General features: G+C 55.2%; 1 protein-coding gene across 1 annotated transcript in view; it reads left to right on the top strand.

Annotated features, from left to right (window-relative positions):
• diaph2 (diaphanous-related formin 2) overlaps positions 1 to 1,414 on the top strand; it is a 378,439-nt gene that overhangs the window by 217,704 nt on the left and 159,321 nt on the right. Inside the window, 2 exon segments of the mRNA XM_056600149.1 lie at positions 813 to 910; positions 912 to 1,185. Coding sequence (XP_056456124.1) covers positions 813 to 910; positions 912 to 1,185 — 372 coding nt within the window.

The following is a 1,414-nucleotide window of genomic DNA, read 5'->3' on the forward strand; positions in this document are numbered from 1 at the left end:
GGAGCGCGTAGTTATGGCTGTAATTTGTAATATGTTAGAACACTATCAGTGTGTTCGTTAGCCCTGCCGGCTGCACTCTCAGTCGTGATACCCCCCGCCGTGGGTAGCAGAAACACTAGCTATCCTGGGCGATTACCTCGGAGTTCACCTGGCCGACTATCACAGTGAAACTGTTGTACCAGATATGGATTGATTTGCTTGGTTTTATTTGTGCCGGGTAGAAACACTGAAAGGCGTTTGCATGTGAGCTACTCGCATGGCGGCCGTGTGTCCCACAGTCCAGTGGGCTCGACGTTTTTCTATTCCACATGCGTTGCCATATATATGTCGAGGTGGCGGGCCGCTGTAGCATGTCCCTGACAGGCATGGCACGGCGTGGGCGACCCTTAGCGTAGGGCTGCTCGATTATGGAAAAAAATCATAAACACGATTATTTTGGTCAAAATTGAAATCACGATTATTCAAACGATTATTTTTGAGTTTGAAAACATGATGTATTTATTCAGCATGTCTCTCCCAAAAAACATTTTGTAGAGGAGAACTTTGAAATTCCACCTTAAATAATGTACACAAAACGGTCAAATAGAACATTTTCAAATCTACAATAATGTACAGATGTGTATCCAGCTGTTTTGCACATTAAATGAAAGAAAAAAAAGATATATACATCTGGATTACTGGATTATATTAGTTTTGTTATGGTTTGACGCTGGATGATGAACCGCCCAGCCCTACCTCAGCCTCCCTCCCCGTCTCCACGGCGACCGCTCCATCTCTGACTCTCTCTCTCTCTCTGTCCCGCCGCTCCACAGATCGCCGCCGGCCCGGCCCTCGGAGCAGCGGGGGCCCCCCCCATGGCCGGGGCCCCCCCGCCCCCCCCACCCCCTCCCCCTCCCCCGCCGGGCGGCGGCCCCGCCCCCTCCCCCGCCCCTCCCGGGCCATGCGTGCATGCCGCCGCCCCCGCCGCCGCCGCCCCACCCAGGCGGGGGTCCTCCCCCTCCCCCTCCACCGCCTCCTCCCCCCGGCTGTGGACCCCCGCCCCCCCCCGGAGGACCGCCCCCTCCACCCGGGTTCGGCCCCCCCGGGCGGGCCCCCCCTCTCCTGGTGGTCAAGCTGCCCTACGGCCTGGAGGCCAAGAAGACCTACAAGCCCGAGGTGGTCATGAAGAGGGTCAACTGGTCCAAGGTACGAGGTCACTTCCTTTGTCCGGCGCCGCACGACGGCTCGAGCGGGCGCGTCAGGGAAAGTTTTGTCCCATTTGATTGTGAATTCAATCGCCACTTTTGATTCAACCACAGACAGCATGATGACTTCTCGGCATTCAGTAAATGTCACTCTGCGTGTGCGACGTATTTTACCTTGCACTTTAATCTCTGCGTTTCAATACCCATGCAGAATTCAACGTGGAACTTTT

Source organism: Gadus chalcogrammus, chromosome 10 (assembly GCF_026213295.1).
Source record: "Gadus chalcogrammus isolate NIFS_2021 chromosome 10, NIFS_Gcha_1.0, whole genome shotgun sequence".
Lineage (NCBI taxonomy): Eukaryota > Metazoa > Chordata > Actinopteri > Gadiformes > Gadidae > Gadus > Gadus chalcogrammus.